Source organism: Xenopus tropicalis, chromosome 2, assembly GCF_000004195.4.
Source record: "Xenopus tropicalis strain Nigerian chromosome 2, UCB_Xtro_10.0, whole genome shotgun sequence".
NCBI lineage: Eukaryota > Metazoa > Chordata > Amphibia > Anura > Pipidae > Xenopus > Xenopus tropicalis.
This window is the reverse complement of record NC_030678.2, coordinates 105,803,139-105,826,424: the sequence shown is the minus strand read 5'-3', so window position 1 is coordinate 105,826,424 and position 23,286 is coordinate 105,803,139. Positions and strand designations below refer to the sequence as shown.

General features: G+C 36.5%; 1 protein-coding gene across 2 annotated transcripts in view; it reads left to right on the top strand.

The window, feature by feature from the left end:
• The window catches only part of egfl6 (EGF-like-domain, multiple 6), a 44,992-nt gene extending 25,237 nt beyond the window's left edge, over nt 1–19,755 (top strand). For both annotated transcript variants that reach the window (XM_002933812.5, XM_012957625.3), the window contains 5 exons: nt 2,965–3,285; nt 11,086–11,160; nt 12,560–12,655; nt 13,713–13,972; nt 15,290–19,755. In XM_002933812.5, coding sequence (XP_002933858.3) covers nt 2,965–3,285; nt 11,086–11,160; nt 12,560–12,655; nt 13,713–13,972; nt 15,290–15,382 — 845 coding nt within the window. In that variant the 3' untranslated portion in view covers nt 15,383–19,755. The remainder of the gene's footprint in view (nt 1–2,964; nt 3,286–11,085; nt 11,161–12,559; nt 12,656–13,712; nt 13,973–15,289) is intronic.
• The last annotated feature ends 3,531 nt before the right edge of the window (nt 19,756–23,286 follow it).

The following is a 23,286-nucleotide window of genomic DNA, read 5'->3' as shown; positions in this document are numbered from 1 at the left end:
AAAGGAGTTCTAGAATAATAAGGGAGAAAGTAACTTGGGAAGTGTATGATGCATAATATTGTGTTATAGCTGTGATAATTATTCCAATATTTTGACAAATGCAAACCTGAAATCACCCCCTGCTGCCTTTTTTAAAAGACATGGGCATGGGTGCCTCCCTTCAGTTGCAACTTATCTGCATTGGAGTGTGATCCTTAAGCCTCAGACTCACCTTAGAGCTGGCCATACACGCACCGATACTATCACACGAAACCTCGTTTCATACGATATTCGGTGCGTGTATGGCATGTCGGTGAGTCGACCGATATCGCAGGAAGCTGCTGATATCGGACGACTCGCCGATCGGCCAGGTTAGAAAATTTTGATCGGGCGCCATAGAAGGCGCCTGACCAAAATCTGCCGTCAGGGCTGAATCGGCAGAAAGAGGTAGAAATCCTATTGTTTCTACCTCCTTATCTGCTGTTTCAGCCCTGACTGTGTGTGGCGGATCTGACGATGTTTCGTGCGACTGATGGTCGCACAAAACATCGTTAGATCGCCACGTGTATGGCCAGCTTAACAGTCACAGTCTCACAGCCAGGGTGGAAACAAGCTCCTAATCTCCTCCCACAGGGCCCCAATAATGTATATAATTCCATACAAAACAATTTTAGGGCATTTTGCCTATTTCAACTTTAAAGAGGAAAAATGTGCGTCTTTAGATTCTCTTGGTACTAAGTAGCTTTGCTGAGAGCAGATTTTTGATTTCCTGTGTAAGTATGTGCGTTAACAATAACTGCATGGAGTTGATAATCAGAATTAAATATTTAAATGATCATCTCTTTCTCAGCCCTTTCTTCTCATTTCCCCCCTGAGACCAGGACATATTAAATCCTGTTCAGCACTCACATATGTTTCCAATAAGTGTTTCTAACACAGACTGAACCACAGATGAACTGAAATTTGTCCACTGTTATTGGAAGCATATTAGGTTTCCTTTGCAGAATTGTAAACCTGACAATATGTATATTATATTATTTTGGTGTACTTTTTTCTAATTCTATTGAATTAGAATTAAAATATTCTCATATAGTATGTAATCGAACGGGTGACACCAAGACAAAATACATTTTAGTTGCAAGTGCTAGACAGACTAACTCTGTCTATAAATGTCATTTTTACTTACTGGCTGTTAAACCGGTACTTTTAGTTATAGGGCAACACAATCCCAGAGGATACACAAGGAGACTAGTCTTGGAACACTCAGCTTATAACCACAAATTTTTCCCTGCATGGGAGCCTTCAGCTGCCATCAGCACATAAATATAGTGCTCACAAGAGCAAGCAATGGTTTCAGAGGTAAAAGCTGAACAGGCAAAACAAGGAAGGACTATGTAAACATAATTCAAGTAGCCATGCCATACTAATAAAAAGAGTACCAAATAAAGAACCACACTTGGAAACAGAAATGGTAAATGGGCAGGTAAGGCTGCAAACAGTCAGCATGAAGAAATTGGTTGAACAAATGTGTGAATGTCTAGCCTGTTTTTTTTTAATGAAGAAAGCTAAAGGCAGGCATGTTAAGCTTGGCATAATGAGATGTGCTATTGTCTGCAGTCATCCATTCTAACATTATGGTTATGGAGCAATAGTTTGAATGAGGTAACCTGCATTCTGAATAGTTGAGTATTGTATTATTTGTTTACCCTTAACCAAATAGCATTTTCTGAGTATCAAGACCAACTGCCAAAATAAGTGGCTCTGAAAAAGAGTAAGAAAAAGCCACAGCTTTTTTACTGCTGCATTTTTGTATGGTCCATCCACATGCCAAGAGGCCCTTAGTACATAAAGTGGCATATTTATTAAGCTGTGTAAAACTAATCGCTGAAAAAACAGTGTAAAAAGCTGCGTAAAATAAAGATCGCTGTCTGAACGTCCGATTTTACGCTGTTATTTTAGATATGTTCCGGCAGAAAAAAAAATGCGTAAAAAAAATTACGGAACTGACCATTTGGAGCTGTCAGACAGTATGACTAAAATTGCCTTACTATATATCTCAGGATACATGACCACCTTTACAAGCATGACAGTTGACTGTTCAATATTCTTACCCTTTGTGGATTCAACAGAACAAAATTGGAATTGGTTTTTTTTTTCTAAATGTCAGTAATTAGTGATTTTAAGAGGGGTGCAGGGTACATGATGCCTATAAACACAGTAACTTGTATCTCGGTGATGTAAGCTGTACTTCATTTAGATAAGAGCCATTCTGGATGTACCCATAAGGCAAACAAAGGTTAAAGTGGCTGGGGTATTAGGCTGCTGGCCATGGCAAGTGCAAAGGTGGCCTTATGCCAGGATACCATTAAATAAAGGGCATTGTTAGTTCAAGCTTTACTGGCCCTTTAAACACAAAGTTCAAAACTAAATAATAAATATTCGCTACATTTTATGTGAGCAAAATCCATACAAATAAATATTTCATAAGAACCACTACTCTTCTTGTAATTAGATCCTTATGACAGAGAGTGAAAATCTGGATTATATTGAAAAATGCAGAAACAAAACTGTTATGCAGATGGTCAGGATATCCTATGCAGAACATTCTTACACACTTGGATAGAGTTATTCCATAATTTATTTCTTTTGTGGCTTTATTTAGTATTTCCAAATGGAATTTATATAATTTTTGCTCTTTGGGCAATAAGACAAATTTACAACCACATAATGTATCATAGCTTAATTCATAGTGAAGAAAAAAGTAAAAAAAACTATGCGAGGAACAATTAGTTAAAAAAAGTTCAACTGTTTAAATGTCCCAATTTAGATGCTAAATACAGTATCTTGGTATCTTGGTGTTGATAAATCAGAAGAGAATTATATATAGCCCTGTTATACCTTTGCTGATTTGTGATATATAAAATGACTGCAAAAATAGAAGCTGTAAGTTCTTTGATTAATTAATGCTTAAATATTTCTGTTTAGCTGTTCTGGAAAAGCCAGTTAAGGAAAGTTCTAAATTTGGGGGAAGTGTCAAAGATACTATCAAGAAGCTACTGGCACATAAAAATAGCCTGAACAGATATCAAGATATAAAGAATGTGATACCCGAGGCATTTATTACACCATCACCAAAAAACCGCTTGCAGCCTTTTGACTATGAGGATGGAGTTTACATTGGTGGCAATGAGAATGAAGAAGAAGAGGAGGTAGAAGAAGAAGAAGAAGATGAGCTGGATGAGGACGTTGTAGGCACCATTGAAAATGTGATAGAAGAAGAAAAACTGCTCCGTGGTGATGTGTTTGGTAAGTTTTAGACATTTTCTAGTGGATTTATTGTATTAATCAAATTTCTTACAGATTCTCCATTTTTATGTAGCAATAAATAGTCAAATTTATCAAACAATTCTAAAAAAAAAAAAACATGCAAATGCTGCTACCACACAGCTTAAACAATAGAAACATGTTACCTTACAGTGAAGACCATGGCCAATTGCCCTATGTTGAGCCTAAACCCTTTGAGGCTGAAAAGGTTTCACTCATGTGTCCAGAACTAATTCATTAACCTATATTAAGGTCTTTACTACATATGCATAAAAAACTGTACAAGACATGAGAGGTCAATTTGTATTCAGTGAGGCCACAATGTGAGCACTCAAGGCTACAGAATGGACCATGCTTTTAAATGAGAAAGTTTGGTAATTTGATTTTGCTTCTACAGTGAAAGGATTATTTTTTGTTTCACTGGAAAGTTTATTAGATTTATTGAGTTTTTTTTTTACTCTGAGCCCCATTTGACATTTCATCATTTGTTAAGAATTATCAATTACTTTACTGACAGTTACCATTGTATATATATATATATATACATATATAAAGGAGCACTTTCTAAGCCAAAATTATTAAAAAAAAATTACTTTTGGGCTCTCCCCGTATTTTCAGGGTATACATCCATGTATTGTACAGGGCTGTGGAATATATTGGTACTTTATAAATACTTCTTATAATAACAATAATTACATTTTCTGTTAAGGTCTCACTGGAAACCAAAACATAAGCAGGTGGATAGAAGAAGATATCTTCTAAGTGGATATCTCTATCAGGGCAGTATTTAAAACATAGCACATTTTGAAGATATGTGATACATATCTATCTTAGGTGACTTACCTTTGCTTTTCGCAGACAAGCTTCCAGAAAGTATATATTCCCTTTTTTAAGTCTAAAGCAATATTAACAAAGCTTACATATGAGGTACAAAGGGAATGTAAATATTTAAGGAGAAAATATACTACAATCAATTGTTGGGAATGCAAAAATGGATAGTGAGAGTTGGCAAGTTGGGACGGGAAACCGTTAGTACCTTTGGTATTCTCTGTCATAAAATATCTTGAAGTTTTATACCAACATATGTGGTATAAAGTTTTGCTTTCTCCCTCTTGTTACTGGATTTACTGGAGCATGTAGAGAAATCTAGATAGATAGGAAGAAGACAAAGAAAAATTGTTTATTACATGCACAATATGTTTTGGACACAGACTGTCCCTGAAACACGTTGTTCATGTAATAAACACCTCACAGCATGAGCGTGTTCTTGTTGGACATTCTCTGGAAAGTGACATAGGAACAAGTTGAAACAGAAATATCCCTAAGTGTGGGATCGTTGTTATTTCATGTGTATCAACTGAAGCATCCCTTGATCGTATAGTAAAAAGGCTAGGACCTGAAGGAGGGTCTACATGCATTAGATTTTTTTTGTTTCTATTAAATTTTTTTTAATTTGTTGTTTTTGTTTACAGATTGATCAAGCTGCCAGTTATGAATCAACTATCCCACAGGCAGATTTGTAACAGTATTTCATTATAAAAATGTCATAATCAAATCCCCAAATTTTCTTGATTGTAACTTTAGAAGTGACTTTTTTTCAAAGAAATCTGTCCACAACCTAGTAGTTAATTGTTACAAGTCTTAACCTGTATTCAGACACACATAGCTAGGACTAGGAGTACTTTCTCTATCAATACCTGGCCTAAACTGGCACACTAGAAGATACCTTCATAACAGCCTTTATTTATGCAGGCACAATTAGTAAAGAGATTCTGAGCACTAGCTGGAAAATAAAACTACAACTCCTGTAGATGTTGCACATTTTTTCAAGATGTTTGCAACATTTTCTACAGTTAGAAGCCTCCTTCATAAGGTGCCATGAATTTATCTGCTATAATTTAACTGCACAGGGCACTGGAAGGACAGAGAAGCACCTTAGCACATTGGTATGATGGATTTAACAAAATTACCATCCCCACCCCACCACCAATATAGTATACTTTCAGTGATTGGACAGGGACATGATACAATAATGTACATAGCAAAACAGTGCTTTCTACAATCTATTTTAGTGTGAGTTTAACAGGACCTAGGTGCCTGGGTCTTCCACTAAAGCCCAGGGGCATTTTTTTTTCTAAAAATGTGTGTTTTTAAAAAAAAAAGTCAATTGTCAAAGTGCTTGAGGGAGCACTCTGCATATTTCAGATTTTTTGGCAGCTTTTCATTCTATTTAACAAAACAAAAATTGAAGTCAAGCAATATGATAAAGAAAATGTTAATAAAGTGAGTGGAACAAGCACCTTTTATAATTGTATTGCAGTTCATAGGGGATAAATAAATTGTTGTGCTCCATATGGATACTTCATTACAGTTCTGCAAATGCTCATTTTACATTTTTTTGAATTTCATAAATCACTTGAATAAAAAGCATTTTGCTAGAGTTTGTATTTCCAAAATTGTTTTTTAACCATCAATAATTGGCTTCAGTGCTCTGGAGCTGTGGCCAGACACATTTTATACCCAAAACGGTTTTAGCACGAGAGCAATGATTTACTAAAGTCTGAGTTCTGGCCATATTCATGAAATGTAATACTGCTTAAACTATGAACATATTCCATTTGTTCAAAATTGGTTGTTATAATAAAGGGATACAAATGCTATAATAAAGTGCCCTTCACGATATAGTATTTAATGATATTTACAGATGTACATTTCTTGCTATACACAAAGTAGATAATATTAGGTGATTTTTGCGGGGTTGTGGGAAATATTTGCAGAATCCAGTATTATAGTTCAAAGGCCAAACCTAAGTTTAGAGTTATTTTTGTATTGTAAATATTATGCTTGGCAGTTCCTTTGGAGTCCACTCCACCAAGAGAAGCGCTGTTTCTTCCTGTTTCTTCCATGCAATAAACTGGCATGGAACTCACTATGCTTTCCAAGATGCAGACACAGAGGTGCCAGCACTCCAGGTCTAATCTTGATTTTTCTTTGAACTTACCTCAGAATTTATTGACTAACATGCACTGCAATTTGTGGGTCATGGTTGAACAATAAATTGTCCAATTAGCCTTTCCTGTCTGTTTCTTTTTTTTCTGCCATTCTTAAGTTGCAGCTGCTTAAAATATTTGCTTCAGGAACTTTCCTACCTAAGCAGTTGTGAAGATATGGTGAGTGAAAAGGGATCCTCCTAATGTCCTCACCTCTCACACATGGGCAACTCTGTGTAACTTCTATCCTCACTCACAGACCTGAACTGTGAGCCTTTTCTGACAGTTATGGTGCTAAAACAGCCCCCAGGTCATCACTGGCTGCTCTATCTGGCAGTTATTGAAGTGTGAGAATCTGTATCTGTCAATAGCAGAAACAGATAGCAAAGTTGACATAACAATATAAAAATGCATGTAGGGTTAAAAGGAGTATGGGATTAAAGCATCTAATAACAGAAATAGAAATGTAAGACATCATATTTAACAAAATATTTACTTAAATATTACTAAATATTTACATAATTACTCCAGTGTTACATTTAATTTTCATGCCGTTTTGGACAGCATCATATTTAAGCTATGGCACATGCGGTGTTTTGATCAGTACGGCACTGTCAGAGGGAACTGTAGGAACACACCGATCACTGTGGTTATACAGTGGCAGTGATAGACAGGCACTAATTAGTCACAACTAAGAGGCTAATTTATTTAATATTATTTAATTGGGGAATCTTGAAGGGCCCCAAGCAGTTCCTGATTGTCAGGTAAATGTTTATTAATTTACACATTGATATTTGTGTCAATTTATCAGTCAAAAGCAATTCAGACATGTGTGGAGAAGAAATTTGGAAAAAAAAATTCCATGTTGGAACAAACTTTTCCAGCATATAAAATACATGTTTAAATGGGAAAGGTTCGGTAAAGTCTTACCAAGCAAGATCTATTATTACTGTTTAATAAAAATTTATGACCATTAATAAATCAGGCCAAGTGTGGGTTCATGAGTTGTATTCATAGTCACCACCAACAACTACTGCAGAGAGAGAGTTTCCAGATGTTTCAAATAGGAAGCAATGATAGGTGAGAAAGGGCACATAATTCACAATGTTGTATGTTGTAGCAAAATATGAATATGCTGATGCAGGTACATGGATAATTGTTTATTACATGAATAGCATGTTTCAGAAACAGGCTGCCTAAAATTTATTGTCATTGCTCTGCAACTCTGAAACACTACATTGCAGGTACAAACAATTTGCATGCATGCGTGCGTGTTTCCACCCAGTTCATTTTACTTGTGATTTTAAATGTGCCCTTTAATTTTAGTAACTAATAAATGAGCCCTTACATTCAATATCTAAACATTTGGAAGTTGTAAAAAATATTTTTTTTTATTTTGTGTCAGTGAATAAACTTTTCTCTAACCCCACCTATAGAAAAATTGAACTTAGTAAGGAATGTGTTCCAAAAAGCTAGGGAATTTGTTATATGACCATCCAAACCATCTGATTAGTTCATGTCCTTCAGTGAAATCCTCTGGAATCTTTCATTCTAAGCTAGCATTAAGTTTGGCAAGGGTTTTCTAAACCAGTATACAATATACTGATGAGTTGTGCAGATATGAAGACTTCTAAATGATTTTGCTTATGTGCTTTTAGTACAGTAAAATAAATAGAGAGATTTAAGCCAAATCCTGGCTTTAGCTCACTGTTAGTTTATAACTGCCCAGCTATCTGACCATCTAAGGGAACAGAACACAGAGTCTGGGGTAGGTAATTCAAACAGACTGGCAGAAAATAGCAGAATGCATGTTATCTCAACATAATTAACAGATTTTATATACAGGCAGGTACAATCATGCTCCTGTCTCTGTGTGGTCCAATTTAACAATGTATTTCTAATGGAAAACTGTACTTTTTCCAGTTCAAAGCATTAGATTTTTTTTCTTATGCTGTTTTGAATTCCAGCCCACGGTTTGTTTGTTGTATGGATGGGATATGTACAAAAAGGGTATATCAACCTATTACATTTATTTAGTAATGCTATCATTTCATGACCCAAATCCTATGCAAAAGCAGTGCTTTCCCTGTTAGAAACAAAAAAGACTGACAAATGCAAGCAGTAGGTACAGAGTTATCCTGCACAATATATTTCTTTGCATTTGCTAACCAGTGAGTCTAACTGACATGCAAGTTAGGGGCATTCAGTAATCAATATACTACACTTAAAAATCATTAGCAAAGTGTGTGCTGGCATAGTGACAGGATAGTGGGTAAGAACAGAGTTACGGAATAATGTCATAGAGTTAGATAATGTTGTATCAGTTTTACAAAGTGATTGTATACATCATCATTATACACAGAAGTAATCTGAAACCCTTGGTGCAGTTTTGAGCATTCATTTTCTATTTTTCTAAGATTCTGGAGTTAGGTCAGTCTGATGCTTACATTTCATAGACTAGTTTCTTTGATCTCAAACCTCTTATCAATAACAGAATACAGCATGCCAATTTTTTAAAGCCTGTGAGTAGTTACTTTTAACTCTAACAAGACACAAAGGCAGCTTGGAACTTTTCACACATTATTTGATAGCTATAACTAAACTGAATAAAAAGTAAATGAGAGGAGGGCCCAATATTATTGCATAGTAACAGTACGTCCATCACATTCAACCATAATGCCTAACTTCTAGGCATTATGGTTGAATGTAATGGACGTCTTTTAGCAACATTTAATGATTAAGATAATATACAGTATGTCTGCATCATTCAATGTGTGCTTAATGCATGGATTACACCAGGGCCGGAACTAGGGGTGCCTAGGGCGCAACGATTGGGGAGCACCAGGCAGGAGCCTCTCCTTGTCATTACGCGGTGGGGGCAATGACCGGTCGCATCGCACCCCCCCGCACCTCCCAAGGGGGCAAAGTGGCCGACTGAGTTGCCTAGGGCGCCTGAACGGCTTGGCCCGCACCTGGATTACACATACAGCCTGCAGTGGAGATTCAACATTATTCCTTGTACAATTACAATTCCTTCCTCTGCCTACTCTCCCATGCTAGTACTCTCACTTCCTGTTCCTGCCTTCTTACCAAGCCTGCCTCTCTGCCTTAAAGGTACATAGCTTAAACATGCAGATACTACAATATGCAGGACTATCCCCCATCCAGTAAAGATTTTTATGGTACATTAAGGTTTTGGTCCAATGGTTATTGAGATGGGTAGATTTTCATAGATTCTCATTGAGAGCAATGCATTTGTCATGACTTGTTGGTGAACAAGGATCTACAGAATGAATGGCATATACCGCACACTCAAAATATTTGCTCTTACTACTCAAGGTTTTGTCCTTAGTGCAAAATATAAAATGTAAGTAAATTCTCTTAACACTTTTGCATAAATCTGCCCTTTTTTGTACACCATGTGGAAATATGTTGCATGATATAAATAAAAGATAAAAATAATACAAGAAATGCTCATCCAAACCTTTAAAGGCATACTATCATCAAAGATAACATTTTTATCTTTATTTTATCTTGAAATCCACATGTAGTGTTTAGTAAAGTAGCCTGAAAAAAGTATTGGCTTACATTAGACTCCTTGTCCCTGCACAGAGATATGTAATCCGGTAGCTCTACTAGAATTATTGCTAAATTCTGCATAAGAGAGTATTCAAACCACAGTGGTTCAAGATTGTATGAGAAACTCACTATTTAAATCACTAACTTTGAGCCCTTTTTAGGATAAATTAAAAGAATGACTGAAATAGGGTTAATCAGTGGGGGGGGGGGGTGCCAAATGTTAGGAACCCCCCAGTAATTGTACTCACTTACCTGATAGCCCGGAACAGTTCTCCTCGTAGCAGAAAACTGCACAGGCCCAGGGTACGTTACAGAGAGCACCAAGAAGTGATCCTCTTCTTCCTTCTTCAATGACACTGGGCAGACACATGTGCAGCAGAATGAAACAACTAGCCTTTTTGTTATAGTTCAGCTTTTTACTCTACTGTGCATGAACATCCATGCAAAGAATGAAGAAGCAGAAAGAATTGAGAAAGAGTGGTTCCTTAGAATTTGATATTTGATGGATAATTTGCAAACACAATAAATTATGCAGTGTATTTATTATAGTATCTCTGAAGTGAATGCAAAGGAACTTCTGTTTAGAAAAAGTAGAGTAATCTTTTATAAAAAAGAGTTTGAAAATAATAAATACATTGTCTGCTTTTTGCACTTGGGAGAATGGGGCATATCTTGTTCTGTAGCAATATGAGGAGCCAATTTGTGCTTTGCGCCTCTTAAAGATACAATAATCCATTGAGAAACTAGCTATAGATATAACATGTATTGTAAACAATGTATATCATTGCAAGTTTACATCTTTATAAAAAGTAAAGCTATATAGTTAATATATAGTAAACTTATTCCTATTATGTGCTGGCGGATGTGCCCTTTAGTTAAAAATAAATAAATCATTAAAAAACAATGTTCTTTCTGATTGTAAGCACCTCAAGCTCAGACATCTTGTCCAGCTGGAATACTTAACATCCCTATTAAGGCTGTGATGAACAACATGAAAGGACCTCCAACTATGAGTATATCTATTCATGTCTTTCCCATTTTTCTTATGAATTTTGAGAACACATCATCTAAAGACAAATATTCAATAAAAAAAATTGCAGATGGCAGAAACTAATCTAATAATAACACAGTCCATATGTTTGTCACTTATAGCCCAAGTTACTAAAAATTCTGCAAAGCATATTTACATATGGTAACATTTTGTCATCTTTAGCCCCCCAGGTTAAAAGAGCAGCTGTTTTGAGTTCACATGCAATAACCAAGAAAGCTCCAGAGCTGAAATCAGATGGTAAGAACATGTCTTTATATAGTATAGATTCCCAGCCTGCAGTCCACTGGGGGCTCTGAGAATTATAGATCAGTTATACTTGTAGGTTTGCAGGTTGTACATCCCTGTTCCAATTTTTATACCTTCCACAACACTGTATTAGTAGCAGCAGAAATTTTAGGTTCTTATAGCTTATTTTGTATTTGTTTTACCTATTTATTTTGATATCAGTTATTCAAGCCTTCCCCCTATCACTGAGCTAAAAATCCTTCTGCACACTGGGATATTGCATCCAGCCTGTCATAGTAGATTGAAAAATTAGGATAAGTACAATACTTTATGCTGATATATACATATGCTGAAAGACATGGCTAAAACATGATATATCCTGGCCCAACAGAGTTACATAATGTCATGATTCAATCTCAAGCTAATATTTCAGTGATAAAGTAAACACTACTGTGCAATAAACGCAAGCCACCAAGTTCCATGACCCTATAAAAACACAAGGCTAATGCAATAATAAGCTCAAAGCTTGGGCAATAAGTGGTATTTATTTTGTGATGTTTTTTGCCCTACTACAGTAAAAGTTTAAATGATATGAGGATGTTATGGGTTTTTAAAAATGCAAACTTTGCACCAGATTGTTTCATATACAATGTACCACATGGCACTTATATATATATATATTTACTGTATTTATTTATTTTATCACTTGTCCTCCATGTGTGTAATTTTGTATTCTGTAAGATTGTACAGCGCTGCGTACCCTTTATAAATAGAGTGATACATACATACATATACCTGAAGGTTTCTTTATTACCCTTTAAGTAAATTAGAAATCCATTTAAAACTGGCCAGCCAGATCTAAAACTTAATAAATATAGGGTACAGAATTCATATAAAACATTAGGACCAAATAACAATTCATTAAGATCATGAAATCAATTTCTAAAGTTCATATATGGTTATCCTATGAGTTGAATTAATATATACCCTCAGAGGGATAATACACCTGCATGCACTTCACAGTGGAACAAAATTCTCTTTCTGCAGTCTCTCACTCTCATGGCTTACTTGGGACTTGGATAATTTTTACGGTTCAGATTTCCCTCTAATGTATTTAGTTGTATATTTTAGTTGTACCTAAACTCTGGAAGTAATTGAAGCACCTATATCATCCCCTTTACTAATTGCACCCTGTTAGAGAACCCTGCTGTTACACAATATGAAATGATGGTAAGAAATGTACCAATGTACCTAATGCAGGGCTGTAGAGATTTCAGTTATGGCTTTGTACATTATTTTTGTATCTCTAGCTTTAGCAAGCCTATGAACTATATTTCCTTCTTTTACAATTATTGTTGTTACTATCTGTTATGCAATTATCGGTTATCTGATATTTCTCTCATGTGTTCAGAGGTGTCAGTTGATTGCAGCTTTGATCAAGGGACATGTGAGTGGAAACAGGACACCAAAGATGATTTTGACTGGAAACATGCAGACCGTCACAATGGTATGAGTTGCTCTTTTCTTAATTTGTCTACCTTAGGTTTTAGTTTGTTGTATATGCTGTCTGTCATCTGATCAAATCAAATCCTAGTTAAACAGAGAACTGAATTTTAATACTAACCTAAGAAGTTAATAAAGAATATATAACATACTATAGGCAGGCACACCAATACAGGAAATAAGAAAAAAATGGTGTTACTCAACTGACCCATGAAAAACCGTCAATCACAAAAAAAACATTTTACATGACAATGAAAGTGTCTAATTGTAACACCCAATTGAAGTGAAAATATGAGATTTGTCAGGCTAAGTTTATCTGTGTCGGACTAGGTACCATGTAAGTGTAACAGAAACTGATGCCAAAGACTACTAGCTATACCAACCATTTGACTGTGTACAGAAATATATCATCTTAATCTATGTCTCAACCTTAAAAAGGTAGTGACTCACAACATTTAAAAGCACAGTTACTATCAGCTTTAAATGGAACTGTCAATCGCAGCAGTACAAATTACAATGATTCCAAGCATGAAATACTCTACTCAGTTTGGTAGATAGTTAATTATATGTCTTACATTCAGTATATGTATATATACATACATATATATATATATATATATAAAAAGATGCACAATGCTAAATTACTACATAATCATACATTAAGCCCCATCTGCAATGTTTTGGAGCATTAATGCTTGCCTGTCAAGCTTGGTAAAGGTCACAGTGGACATACATCTAATGGCTAACGTGTGCTGTTGTTGTATCCACACCTCAAAACACTAGGGAGCAGCCCTCTGTTCCCACCTCCCTGGCACCATTTCATAAACAATGAACCTCACTGATTTCCTTTATGTCTGTGTTCAACAAAATGTCTGAAGACTGACAACATTTCATTTCCCTTCCTAGCAGTGGAACAATGATATGTGCAAGATATGTGTTTTTAGCTGCAATATGGTCTCCCCAAGACAGAGGAAAACACAAATACAGCCTATAATGCAAACTACAAACTCAGTCAAACATATGATATGAAAAGGGTAATCTTCTGTTGTCTTCAAAATTAGGTGTTGGATATTACATGTCAGTTCCAGCATCAGCCAGTCAAAAGAAAGGCATTGGTCGTCTAAAACTCACAACTTTAAAGATTGACCGCAAATATTGCTTGATGTTCATCTACCGCCTAGTGGGAGAAAGGGTGGGGAAATTAAGAGTGTATATTGATGAAAATGTCGCTCCTGTATGGGAAGAAACCAGAAACAGGAATGAAGGATGGAGGACTGCAAAAATTGAGATACAAGAGTCAAGTACCAGAACAAGTAGCAATGTAAGTTTACCTGAAATTGGCTTCAACATGCTAAAGTATGAACTAAGGAACACTAGTAATGTAAATATTAGTGACAGTAAAACATGTAGGGGGTATTATTTTGTAAGGCACACCAGGTGACCCTATTTAATATCCTCATCCTGCTCAGTGGTATCTCTCTTATGTAAAAATCCTCCTGGCTAGGGAACCTTTGACTACCTGACAGTGGGGCCATATTTGTACTGTATATCTGCTAGTGTTCTGACATGCTGCATTCGACTGTAATGCAAATGCATTAGCAAATATGGATTAAACATATGTGCAGCCTATGAGACTTAATAGAGTCAAGTGCAGTTTGACACAGTGACTAATACTAGGTGATCAGTCAAGATGGCACTAATCCAGGTAAAGGAAGGCTACTCTGTCAGGCATATTTTTACATAAAAGATTAGTGGCATGCAACTGCAACACAAGTCACACAAGAGTACTTTACACTTTGGCTTCTATTGCATACACTTTTCATTATTGTTTAAAAGAATGAAATTTAAAAACACTATAGAATTGCCAACAGTTTGGAACCCCCTCATTAATACCACTTGTTTTTTTTTTTACTCTTGGTCAATTTGCTCCTTTTTTTAAATGTCCGGGGTTCTTTTCTGCAGAGCTCTGCACCACCAAATTTTGTGGCAAGAAAGCAGAAAATTCTATATTCACAGATATGCAGCAACTAAATATTCAAAGCCACCCATTGTTTGTTCTGCTTTGCTAACTCTCCAAGTATCTGTTGCCTCACAAGCAGTTACCACAACAATTTCTGTCATCTAACAATTTTATAATGCAGTGAGACACTGCCACTACAAAAGAAATAGATAGGGTACGATTTATAGCACATTGAAGTATCTGACATGTTACAAAATGCATTTCCTACTGTGCATGAGATTTTATCAGCTTTGGTTTTGCATTCTCTTTAACCTTAATGTACTCTTTCACTGAGGGATTCAGTTTCTTTCACTGAGGGATTAAATTTGATGAGAAAAACATATCTCGTGGTTAACCACCGGTATTTGGAGAAATCTTGGATTGAATTAGGAGATACATTTTTCTACTTAAAGTGAATGTGGCCCTTTGTGTCTATTCCACAGCATATATATTTGTTGCACTTGCTTTTATTTTCTTCCTTTTTTGCTTTTCCTTTATGTTACTTGTATGTGCTTTTACATTCTTATATGCCCTTTATCCTCTTTTTTTGGTGATTCATCTGCCCACCTTTTCAACTTTTTTCTCCCTCATTACAAACACTCCATAAGTAAAATGAATCATACTTTTCTTAATTTACAGATTACTTTTGAAGCTGAGCGTGGAAAGGGTAAAGGTGGAGAGATGGCACTTGACAATGTTTTCCTTTTATCTGGTCCGTGCTCTGAAGACTGACTGCTCAACTGACTGAGGACTGTGATTGTGAAGACAGCATTATTCAACTCGCAGTTCACAAACAAAAACTAAAATATGCCTTGCATTTCTTTCATATTTACACAACACTTACTGTCTGTGAAATGTGCCTTTTAAAAACAGTATGAATATTTTACTAGAAACATTATTTGTGGACATCATTGGCGAGGAGGCATGAATATTTATATTGTTGCTAGGATTTTTTACTACTAAAAAAAAGGGTGCTGAGCAAGTACAAAAATACTAAAATGTCTCCCATTTCCTTTTTGTAATCGCTGTTATTCATTATTGCCAAAAGTATTACATGTAATTGTGATGTGTATTGTCAAAAAAATCACACATGGGGTGAAACAAAAGCACAACATTATGGAAGTGCAAGGAGCAGTTTTGGACACAAGTACCTTTAATGAATGGTGTCAATTAGTGGAACGACTGTGCCTTTTTTCCTGCAACTGCTGTTGTGGTTGTAAATGAACCCTTATGTCCCTCTTTTCACTCTACATCTTATGCAGCAAAAATTTTACCATTGCCAATGCAATGTCATTTCTAGTATGCTAATAGTTTATCTGTTTGGAATCACTGCTGTGGTACAGTCTGTAGATTTGGAGCTTCATGAACTCTACTTCTCTGTCAGGCTGAAGTCTTGGTAATATCTCAACAGGGTCCAACCTGTAGCCTGCCAGCTGCTGTGTAATTGCAACACACACTGCCCACAAGCAGAACATCCCTGACTTACTTGATATATATACGACTTCTATAATTTATCTATAGTAATGTACTATAGACTATTATCATCTGCCTTATAGGATAGAGATGTTGTCCCTTTATTTTTGTACCATGCACATTTTGGTGTGATTGCCGTTAACAATATCCCAGTGCTGTCTTTGTTCCCACAAACCACACTAATAAACCAAAAGGGATGAATTAAGCTCTCCCCTTTCTTCTGCATCATATTAAGCAGGATGTTGGTGCAGACACATCACATTTCTCTTGTATTGCTCTGTTAGAAAAATGCTACATGATTTATTTAGTCCACCCTGCTGGCAAGGCAGAGATTTAAGGGGTTAAATTGCTGGACAAATATTGCCAAAGTGAAAGGCAAGAACAGGGGCAGCGTTGTCAGGCATTGTGCACTGGCTCTTTCTGATGATGTTGCATCCCGCACATGCATATAAATGGTTTTCACAGAGCAGTTCTGAACCTTTCATAGAGGGTAATGTGCATGCACATGTACTCAGTTTTAATCTAAATTAGAAAGTCCACCGAGCACAGCTATACACAAGTGTCTCTTCTGCTACCTTTGTCTTTCTCCTTGCGCTTTCTAAAAATAAAATCAATTATGTTTGTATTAAAAAAAGCACTTTGCTGTTTGCACAGTGTATTACCAGGTGGATTGGCAGCTACCACCATTCTATATCCATAGCAATTATATTATCAGGAGTCGGTAAGTAAAACCTTCTGATTTCCAATTTGTGTTCCCAAAGAGACAGTAATGTGAGTTTCAGTGCTCTGTATGGCCACAATGATACTTATTTCCTACTTATTTTCCACAGAGCAATTTTGATGAAATTCTAGTCTGCGCTTGCACATTTTCACTGAGCAGCTCCCAATCCTCATAGAGTGTTATTGCACATGCACGACAACTCACAGAGTGGTATTTGCTGACGTTACAGCTTGCACATAGACATCTGCAGATTTTACATGGTAGCTCAAACCCCTCCATGGGGTAATTGTGCACATGCATGAGAACTAAGGTGTCATAAGGGTTGATTCACAAGCACAAACTGCATGTGTTTTGTACACTAACACCCTGCCCTGAACTTAGCTGAATGGCCACAGGTCTCTGCACTCCAAAATGGAGAATAGAGGCCAGTGTCAGCCCCCTGAATATAGTGCTGCCTATGTTAGGCATCTCCACACCTGCCCCTCTACCTGAACACTATGGAACCTTTTCCTGCCCTCTGCAACAATCTGACATGAGGTGCAGAGCATAAATAAGTTGACAGATGACTTTCATTAAATTGTATTTTGCTTATAAACATAGATGTAGTAATTAATAATGGTCTTTGCTAAATACAATATGTTATTTAAATATGCTTGATTTATTTTAACTAGACATTTGATGTTAGTTTGCCTGGAGGACTGTGTGCAAAACTTACAAAAATGGATACCATTCAGTTCAGGTGCTACCCATTACAAATCTTCATTTAACAGACATGATTTATCATGGACAAGGTTTACAGTGAAAATATTTTTATTTTATTTCACAACTATAAATCCCTCAAAATTGTTATATAATTGGTTATTTACATGAGCAGCACTTTATTATAAGAAACAGTGGTCTCACAATAAAACAGGCAGATGATTAATGAGCATTTCAAAGGGAGGGGAGAGACTGATAGGTTGCTGCAGGGTAGTAGATAGCAAGAAGTAATGTACTTTGGGATGTAAATAGGGTTTTCATTGCCTTGAGCCTTGGAGGTGGGTATTAATAATATGATCTTAATTGTAGATGAAATTTGGAGCCACTGAAAAAATTTGCAAACGGAATCAGTTTGTATGGAATTGTGAGATAAGTTGATGAGTATAGCAGAAGGATTTAGAACAGACTGAAGAAGTGAAATACAGAATATGGTAACTAGTGATGTGGGGGTCAGTAATTTTTCAACCCGCAACCACCCTAACCTGCCCCTTCTCAACCCATGCCTGACCCAACCCGAGGGTGAAGGTAATTAACGACTTGAACCTGCCCTGCCTTTTTAGCTGATACCAAAGATGATGTCACATGGGAGGCAGCTTCCAGAAAGTTTCACTATACCACCAACAGCAAAGAATCCCAGCCACAGTATAGAAATAAAATTATGTGTGCTGCAGCTGGGCAAGAATATGTAAAGGCCCATTTTTTGTGAACTGGTAACTGAAGAAGAGTTTTAAGGAAGATATATTTCCCATAGGTTCACCTCCTCTTAACTCATGTACAGGTTGGAGTGCTGCTGGTTTCCAAAAGCAAAAACTACTGAAAAGGAGATCTTTGGCTCTAGAAAAGGTTCAGTGAATCTGCAGACTTGTATTCTGTTTCAGCCATAAATCCCAATAGGTGACCGGTCAAAGTAAGGGTTTTGTTTGTATTTCCTTTGTGGTTTTTGTTGTTCACCTGAAACTGTCTGAAAAGCTAGATTATCAAAATAAAGTGGACATTTTCATTTTAAAGAACTGTTTGTTCATAGTGTCAAGACCTGTCTTGGATTTGGGTTGTTAAATAGCAATCAGAGTAAATACAGACTTCTAGGCAGAATGTCTTGTGGTTGAATTAACACATAGTTAATTGTGAGTAAATTGTAGGTACATGGGAAAATTATAGTGGAAATATAATTCAGATTAACAGATGTTTAGTTTTAAGTAGCTGCAAAGCGATCTGTGACTCGGGATAAAACAGATGAAGTGTGGTCTTGAGTAAACTTCTTGAGTAATTTATAAATATTGTAATGGAACCATGGACATGACTGAATCCATATTTCTAGATATGCAGGGGGAAGAGGGGTAGAAGAGCAAAGCTATAGCAGAATTAATGCCAACAGGAGAGGAGGAGGTGAAGCCTGAAAAAGCAACTGTAAAAGAAAGGTTATGAATTACAAGAAGGCATAAACTACCCAGGAGGAGTAGGTGTATATTGGTGATGGCAGTTTCTTTTGAGTATTGTGGGTGGAAGCCAGATTGCAAGGGGTCCAATATAGAGTTAAATATGGGTGACATGCTAAATCAGGTAGAAAAGCTAATTTCATCTGCTGTTAACGGACAACGAGTGCTAATTACTGTATATTGATTGTTGTGTTGTATATTTTATCTTTAAGGGCAACGTAACATGCTGTATTTTGTTGCCTTTGCTGGAGAAGATTAAGCACATGTGATAAAATGTAACATTTGACATTGCCCTTAAGAAATAAGCAAGGTCTTGAGCAGTGACATTTAACCTCCTTTACTCCTTGTGTAATGGAGGTTAAATGTAGCAAACATTTGGTGAGGATGAACAGAAAGGAAATTAAAAGGAGAGGTACAATATATATATCTATAAATATAAATTCAGTGTGCAATATATATACTATTAAGGGGCCGCTGTAATAAAAATAAAAAGGGACTTGGGTATGCCTAATAGCAGCTTGTATTTTTTAATAAATTTAACAGAGGCTTGAACAGAAAAATACATTACGGGAAAATTATGAAAAAATGCATTCCATTATTATGTCTTAATACTGCTTTAAAGTCATAGGGTTTTACAGAGCAGAGAATGAGCCATTTACATTATTTTGTTAAAAATATACTGACACCAGAAATAAAACCATTTTTTACATCTATCATAACCTTGTCTTTGCATGATTTTTATAACTTTGCCTTCAAAGTATTTGCCCAAAGCTTTTACATTCCCTATCTGATCCACCATGTTAATCTATGAGGGGGTTGCCATATTTGTGCAGCAGGAGTCTGTTATCATTAGAAGCTATAACTGACAGGTTGAGAAGGAGAAGAGACAGGTTGGCAAAACAGTCAGGTTTAGGAACGTCAAGTAACAATTACTTACAAAAGCAGCTCCATCAGCGAAAAATCAACATTACCGATAGTAGTTTTTTCTGTCAGTATCACTTTAAGTAAAATAAGATAAAATCTGTCTAAAACAAGTTGGCATTTTGCCAGACAAGGTTATCCCTTTAATCTTAAATTATATGAAGTGTAAAACAAAGTACCTGTTTATTAGTTAAAATGGTTAAACAATAAGAGATAATAGCTGCTCTCTCTGGATCTAAAAGGATAAGAGCATCTATCAGCAGACCACACTTCACTCATCCCCACACAGGGGTTCCCTCATTTAGAGTTGCACGCCATCCTGCCTGTTACTGTTACTCCCTCTCACTTTTAAACGGTGACGTGCTGTCCTGTCTTTATCAGGGGTTGGGACTGACCAGCAACTATGTTTTACTTTATGGGCACTGGGTATAGCCGGTATGGTACTCCTCTTTTTGGATGGAGAATAGGAAAGGGGCCATGAGTGGACATGTAAGTAATGCTCCAAACAGTTGGCTTTTGCAGACTCTGCATGCACAACCATGAAATGAACATTTGGTTTGTTGTTGAGCTTTCACACACTCTTGCTGCCTCCTGTTACTTTGTAGAGCTGCCTCTTAAAACCATCTCTTTCGTCTGAAACTGTTGTAAATTTTTTATGTTTTTGATCTATTCTTTTGACTCTCCCTTTTGCCACCCCCCTTTTGCAATTGCGCTCTCTGCACTAGAAGAGCCGAATTTCCGGTTTAAAAACCGGAAATTCGGCTCTTTAAGTTACCAGGAGCGGCTTTTTGCCACCCCTGGTAACTGGGGCGCTTCTGCCGCCTGAGGTGAGTTTCTCAACTCGCCTCATGGCAGAAGCGCCCCTGAATATGGTTAGCGAAGGAGAGTGACTGGTCAAAGATAACCCCAAGGCAGCGTGCAGAATTTACAGGGTTGATGGTCATGCCATCAATAGTGATGGTGAAAGGAGGAGGAGGGCCAGGTTTGGGCGGGAAGACCATGAGCTCTGTTTTAGCTAGGTTAAGTTTGAGGTGGCGCCTGTTCATCCAGGAGGAGATAGCCAGGAGGCAGTTACCAATCTGGGTTTGAACATCAGCAGTTAGTGCAGGGGTGTCTAAATATATCTGGATGTCATCTGCATATAAGTGTTTAGGAATCCCACCGTGCTGTTTTTTAAATCTAAATTATTTGTATTCCATTCTCAGAATTGTTTCATGAATTATTAGGTTCTCTATTAATTATTTTAGCTTCTAATCGAACTCTAGATTACTACTTTGTATATTGATGTATTTTAATTAGACAGTTATTGTAAGAATTAATCATGTGTATATGTTTTTAGTAATTAATAAACAGCAATTGTTTGAATAAATTCACAACACTTGACGATTGGTTTTTAGAGCGCCAACTCTGTTTTTTAATAGATCTGCATATAAGTGATATTTAAGACCAAAAGAAGAAATAAGGTCTCTGGCTGTTTGCAACAGCCAGATCTAAAAACACTGTATTTGGGGCAGACACTTATCTTATCCTGACCTTCCCTGTCATATTTTGTATATGAATTTTCTTTTTTTTCGATTTTTGTTTTATTTGTAACTAAAATAGAATATGGAGGTTTGTTTTGTAACTGTTTCATTTTTTTTACTATTTTGATGGACAACTGTTTGGGACCATCACGTTTTATCCAATGGAAAATTGGATTTCTCTTAAACAAAGGACAATTTTATGGTCTGCTAGAAATTTAAAGTCTCACTACATATTAAATTACTGTGCTTTAACCATGTCACTTTTGTGTTTTGTATTTACCGGTTGAATTATGCAAAATCTGAGCCTTTTTCAATCATGCGCCTGTAACAAATCTTTATGCTTAACAAAAGGGCATGTCCCTAAAAGCTGCACCACATGCAGTAAGCTTTGCAGGGTTTACATGCATCTGTACAGTGTGTGCCGGGCTTTTTTTGAATAATCCTTATAGTGATGCTGTTCCCCTCTTACCGAGCACCAAGGAAATTGTTGAAAAGGCTAAGTGTGTGCTGATGATTTTTTGTAGTATGATAATGGAAATATGCCACAGTGTTCTGCAAACTTTGACAATTTTTGCACCTTCCCCCCGCTTCTGTATTTTTACATTATTTTCACTTCTGTTCTCCTGTTGCTTTAGTCAAGCAGTTTTTTATACAAACCTCTGACTAATATTATTATAGGCTTTTTTCAGTTTCTCTGTTAAAGCAGAGCTGTGTCCTGTATTACGATTGGTGGAAATATGGGGATAAAATATGGAAAAATCATATGACACACTCTAATGTACCACCTTCTATGTGTTCCGGGGCTGATGAGCACGTCAGTTTCACAATGCACAAACATACTAAATTGGTATAGGAGTATGTGAGTTGCTTGCTGTTTGGAAACACCAAAGTATATTTCGCTCATTGATTTCTGATTAAGCCTACAAGCGAAATGTGGGTTAGCATTCCTAACTGATTCTGCATTAGATAGCAACTTTATGACTATTTAACAGGGCAAAAATGCATGTATACTATGTCAGACACTCTTTGTAAAGTTATGCACTGGCACCTGGAGGTACACGACGGAGTACAAATGCTCATAGTCTTACGATAATAGCCAAGTTAAATCTGTGTAATTTGACAGTGAATATGCCTTGAGCTAGCTGGTCACTTGCTACCTGTAATTTGAAAACTGCCTCACATGCTTGTTTGAGAACACCAAAGGATGTAGTCAGCATACACTAATATTACTGTATATACTCAAGTATAAGCCTAGTTTTTCAGAACCCAAAATGTGCTGAAAAAGTCGTCTTATACTCGAGTCGGGTGCCATGGGTCCCTCCAGACTAGCACCCTCTGTCCTTTGTGTGCAAATTAGGCCACCCACAACCAGACCCTCCATTGCCCTGGCCCACTCCCAAATTCATCTTCATGTACCATCCTCACCTGTCCCATTCTGCACTAGACATTGCACTTTATATTCGATATAAACCATATATAGTTTTGAAGGATTTTAACTCTTTGTGTTTTAGCTTGGTTGCTGATTGAGCTAAGGGGGTAGTACTCTTAAGGTATCATCATTGATACCATATTGTTTTTGTTGACCCTCTTCTCCACTAGAGCTAGTTTACTGTTTAAATAAATATTTAAAAACACATACCCCACTCATTTAATGTAATTTTATTGGTATTTATTTTGATTATTGAAACTTAGCAGTAGCTGCTGCATTTCCCACCCTAGGCTTATACTCGAGTCAATACGTTTTTCTAGTTTTCTTAGGTAAAATTAGGTACCTCTGCTTATATTCGGATCGGCTTATACTAG